Genomic DNA, 5,306 nt, shown 5'->3' with positions numbered 1-5,306 from the left:
CAAGTGTTACTTTCTATATTCAATAAGTAGCTTATCTTCTTATGAAAACTAGGTACTAATATAGTTTTTCTTGTACATTTATTGGTATGTTGTTTTATTTGCAGACTAATCTTCAGATACAAGAAAATAGTTTCTTTGTAAAACGTGAAATCTACAAGGGTATATATGTGCAGTCTTGCCCAGGGAGAGTCAGTTGCAGTTTGGCATAGGACTACAAACAAACCAAAGCAGAAGTTCTCTCTGTGTCAGTAATATTCTTGACGTAAGTGCATTTGATTATTAGTAAGAATTATTGTAAATTGATTTATTTACAGGATTTCATCATGTCTGAAGAGGGTGAATTGGATTCCACGTTGTTCTTGGGTGATGATTTCATCGTGCTTTCGGAGACTGGCGAGATGACGGTGATTGGTAAATCGCTGAACGATACGAGCAAACGTAAATCTATTCTGGATTTGGACACGAGGACACCGAAGAGGCAGAGATTGGAAACCGTGCTGGAAGAAAGCGAGGATGAGGACGAAACGTTGGAGTCGCGTTTCGATGGTTTGTTGAGCGACGACGAGGACACTATCGTACCAAAAACGAGAGATATCGGATTATCGCCCATAGTTGTAGCGGCGTCTTCGAGTACATCTTTTAAAGGTAGTCTTATAACATCAACGCCTATCAAGAAATGCGACGGCTGCTCCAAAGTCCCGCACTTTTTGGACAAAATTACAGATTACTTCAAGCAAATTACGGAGAATCAGAAGCAGACGCAACCCGAAGAAAATAAAGTTGAAAACGACAAGAAAGTGGAGACGGAGAAGGTAATCGAAATTCCCGACGAGGAAGACGAAAATATAAACAACAAGAGCGTATATCACACCTCGCAGCAATTCATTTCGGAGAACATTCAGTGCGAATTCAAGACTTTCAAGCGAGGTTTAAGGCCGATAGTAATCGATGGCAGCAACATAGCGTTAGGGTAAGAATCTATTAATCAAATAATTTGAATAATCTCAAACTTTTCACTTTCAGTCACAGTCAGGGGAGGAACTTTTCCGTACGCGGATTGAAGATTTGCATCGACTTCTTCGTGAAACGCGGTCACAAAGTGTACGCCTTCGTTCCGTCCTATCGCCTGAAGAGAAACCAATCCGATAACCAGGCACTCCTGATGAAGCTCGTCGATGAACAGCTCGTCTTTTGCACCTCTTCGAGGGAAATCTTTGGAAAGAAAATTTGTTCATATGACGACAGGTAATTTCTTTAAAGCAACTTTTATAATTTGATCAGTACTCTCTCATTCCTTTTAAAGCAGATTTAATAATCACACGCTTTTGATTTATTACAAACAAAATTACAAGTTTTCTACACAAATTCTGGAAATAATAGTGTTAACAATCAATTCGTATTTGAAATAATAATTGATGTAAACAAAAATTCTTCAATATTTTTTAATTAGAAAATTTATAACAAATATTTCAAGCTAACTTGGGATATTTCTATGAATGCAAAATATCATTAATATCATTATTTTCTTAAATCTTTTGAGTTAACACCAATGCAAATCATAATTTTCTTCGTTGTTTACTAAAGTTGAAAGTTTTTTTTTCTTTTAGGATTTTGGTCCAGGCTGCTGCGGCTATGCGAGCCATTATCGTGACCCAGGACAATTACCGTGACCTCTTGGCAGAAGATCCGCGTTTGGGTCCAACCATCGAGCGCGGTCTTTTGATGCCGACTTGGGTCGGCGATATGATCATATTTCCTGAGGATCCTCTAGGAAGATTTGGTCCGAAACTGGAAAGGTTCCTCCGGTACCCCTAAAGAGGTACACTCCGCAATAGCTATATTTTTTAGTGTGGATCTATTTTACCCATAAGAGTGAGTACTTTTTTTTTAAAATTATTTTCACAGAAAGTAAAATTACTTTAACGCAAGAAAACACTTTTCTTTTCGTTATTTTCTTTTTGATTTCTGAATCGGTATTATAATTGCAATGATATTTATATATTTAGTTGGGCATCAAAATATATATTATAAGAGACATATTTTATTGTTTATAAAATGTATAAAATCTATTAATAGTATTTATTACCTTTGATAAAACAACGAAAAGGAAGAAAAATAAAACATAAAAAAAAGAATACATATTTATATATATAAAGCTCTTTCTTTTTCGTTTTGAAAGTTGATTGATTCCTAAAGAGTTACCTAATTTAGTAGTGCCCGTAGATCATTCATTCTCTCCCTTCAAAATAATAATAATCGATTCCTCTTGTCATTCACCCGAAAACTAACCAGCTCGTTTTTTTCTTTTTAAATTTTATTATTTCAATAATATTATTGTTGTTATTGTTGCTTCCCTTCTTTTGGCGTCTCACATTTCCTTTAAAAATATATATAATATAATAATAATAATAATAGTAAAAAGCAAATTATGTACATGGAAATTTAAAATTAAAGTATTTCTTTTGTAGATGTACCATATCTTAACCACAACATTTTTCTTTTTATGTAACGCACTAATTTCGCTTAGGACAATATATATATTTATATAATAAGATGAATCACACTCGACAAACACGTTTCGCCGCCTCCTTCGAAGTGCACTTCAACTGCGGAATCAACATAAATATAAAATTAAACTATTTTTTTTTAAATATTTATATATATAATAATAATAATTAAAAAAAAGAAAATATGTTATTGAATACCTTAATCACATGTATAAAAAAAAGCATGTTCCATGGTTTTGTGTTCGTGTGTGGTGGATGTGTATGGAAGAGGAGGGTGTGTTCAGTGTCTCTAATGATATATACATAACATACCTATTTGTTATACAGGTTTTATATATATATAAAAAATAAAAAGAAAAGAAAAAAGGGAGCGCGTATTTCAAGTGTAGAAAAACCGTCAATAGACACACGATACAAAAAGGTACATTACATAAAAATTCTCAATCACCGTTATACAATTACTATTTCTCCTATTAACTCTGTTTCTGTGTGTCTGTGTAAGTTGTTGCTGTTGTTGTTTTTTTTGTCTCAGTTTTCGTTTCGTTTTGTTGTTTTTTTTTTGTCCGTTTAAGTTTACTATTTATTTTCATGCGACGCATGCACGAAACCGCGCGCGGGAGGAAGGTTCGTGGCGATGATGATGATGAAGATGATGATGTTGTCGACGATGTCTTTAGATGAGTTTTTATAGTAAGTTCTATCAGGTCAGAGCAGGGAGCAACGCGAAAGCCAATTTGTCGGTTTCCTCTGCGGCTCCGTCGCTTTCAATTGGTGACCTCCTTTGGGCGGATTGCTGGCCTCCTACAGCACAAAAGAAAACAACAATTAGCCATCATTGATTAACGCAGTCACCCAAATGCGCAAAACAAAGAACAGAAAAAAAAGCTACACCTCAAAGTATTTGCATTTCGTTACATGAGAATCCTCAAGCTCTTAATCTTCAATGAAGCCTAGCTCTAAATCCTGATAGACAGAAGACAGATCATCATAATGTTGAATGTTATTTTACTCGAGAATCCTCTTTGCATGCAGATTCATCGTTTCGCAAATTACACATCGCGTTTTACAATCTAAATGAAGAAGTTCCATAGTTTAAGCGGAGATTCACATTCTGGGCATGGCTTTGACATTCAAACGGACAATTAATGAAATATCCTATTTAATTAGCACTGCAATAAAGGGTAAAACGGAATAAGTAAATCTTGGACTGAAATAGGTTATATAAATGAAATGCTATAGTGACATCAGATACGCTACTTGAAAATAATCCTTTTTAGCCTGGAACAAGTAAACAATATAACATGATACTTCTTTTCGTTTAAATAACAATTCGTTTGTGCAGTTACTGTAGGATATTTCATAAAATTAGTGGAATTAGTAATAACTACAAAATAAGTTAGTAACATGCTAACATACTGTTAATAATTCAGGCAACGATGTTGTTAATTATCAATTAATTATAGATTGCAATGTGTGATCGATTCTCAAATAATTTATATAACATTTTCCTTTCATATGGGAGCAATATATATATCGAGTAAAGAGATTGGTTTGCTGCATGCTTGTTATAGGAGGAAGATGTATGTTATAATCATCAACCGATGGAAATGGGTTAAATAAAGATCGAAGCAGGTTGTCCATGAAAGCAGTACAGTTAAGAAGTGGTTAAAGAAAGAGCAAAAAGAGAGCACATGCTGATAAATAGAATAAACAGTAAATCTTAATTACCTTCTGCCCACGTGAAAGAGAGAAGAAACAGAAACACACAGTAATTAGTGACCAACTTCTAAATAAATCGTTTCGAAAAGTATTTTCGTTGTTTGCATGTGAATGCAAAGATGGCAATAATAAAACAATACGGGTGGACATAATAATAATAATAATAACAAATCGAATCATCGTAAGAAAACAAAAGAAAATAATAGAAGAGAGTGAGAAATAAATTACAATTAGGTAGAATTAGAAAAGAGATGGAAAGTGTACTGACCAGTTTCTTCTCCATTTTAGCTTTAATATCGCGGGCGAGCGTGAAGAAGGCATCCTCGACGCGGATGCTGGCCTTCGCGCTCGTCTCTATGAACTTGATGCCGTACTCGACGGCCAGTTGTTCGCCCCTTTCCTTCGATACCTGTCTCTTCTCCTCCAGCTCGCACTTGTTGCCCAGCAACATCTTCTCCACGTCCGCGGATGCGTTCTCCTCGATATTCCTAATCCAGTTCTTGATGTTCTCGAAGCTCTTCTCGTTCGTAATATCATACACTAGCATTATACCCATCGCGCCACGGTAATAGGCGGTTGTGATTGTACGGAATCTCTCCTGTCCTGCCGTATCCCTATAAACAAAAAGACACACATATTCACATTAATTCAATATAGTAAAATAGTATATAGTAATATTCCAAAGTTTTGTAGAAAATCTTCAATTTTATTCAATTTAATCCTTTATAACATAATAGTAGATGCTATAATACAGTGCTCACCAAAGGAAGGACGTTGATACAGTTACACCAAAAAATGAATATAAAGTGATTTAACATTTAACTCGCTACATTCTAGTGCAGCGGTCATTATTTATTGAATTAATTTACATTTACATATTTATAAAAAAGAGTTACATGAAAATAGTAACAAATAGTAATAGACAAACAAAATAAAATTCTTAAATAGGAACAAACAAAAATTAATTGAAAACTTTCACCCTTCAGGTTTTGAAAACATGATGTTGCTTCATGTTTGTTATAATTACTTTAAAATTGGGACTTTTTGGATGTAAGAGCAATTTGAATACAGTCTTCGGCG

The 5,306-nt window shown here is 34.3% G+C and overlaps 3 protein-coding genes across 3 annotated transcripts; 2 read left to right on the top strand and 1 right to left on the bottom strand.

The window, feature by feature from the left end:
* Positions 1–100: 100 nt before the first annotated feature.
* LOC108563037 lies at positions 101–986 on the top strand. The gene is made up of 2 exons (XM_017921581.1): positions 101–262; positions 315–986. The coding sequence occupies exon 2, from the start codon at positions 324–326 to the stop codon at positions 972–974; it is 651 nt and encodes a 216-aa protein (XP_017777070.1). The 5' UTR covers positions 101–262; positions 315–323; the 3' UTR covers positions 975–986.
* LOC108563034 (probable ribonuclease ZC3H12B) lies at positions 986–2,006 on the top strand (the record flags this gene model as incomplete). Its single annotated transcript, XM_017921579.1, has 2 exons — positions 986–1,245; positions 1,542–2,006. Coding segments are annotated over 2 exons (534 nt in total), but the record flags the coding sequence as incomplete, so codon positions are not given.
* A 122-nt stretch (positions 2,007–2,128) lies between these two features.
* Positions 2,129–4,839, bottom strand: LOC108563035 (ras-related protein Rab-8A). Its single transcript, XM_017921580.1, has 2 exons — positions 4,495–4,839; positions 2,129–3,308 (listed from the first exon to the last, which is right to left on the bottom strand). The coding sequence occupies exons 1-2, from the start codon at positions 4,780–4,782 to the stop codon at positions 3,213–3,215; spliced, it is 384 nt and encodes a 127-aa protein (XP_017777069.1). The 5' UTR covers positions 4,783–4,839; the 3' UTR covers positions 2,129–3,212.
* Positions 4,840–5,306: the final 467 nt, after the last annotated feature.

This window comes from Nicrophorus vespilloides, unplaced genomic scaffold (assembly GCF_001412225.1).
Source record: "Nicrophorus vespilloides isolate i.1.1-1 unplaced genomic scaffold, Nicve_v1.0, whole genome shotgun sequence".
In the NCBI taxonomy this organism is placed as follows: domain Eukaryota; kingdom Metazoa; phylum Arthropoda; class Insecta; order Coleoptera; family Silphidae; genus Nicrophorus; species Nicrophorus vespilloides.
Note: the sequence above shows the minus strand (reverse complement) of the source record. Positions and strands in the feature narration are given on the sequence as shown.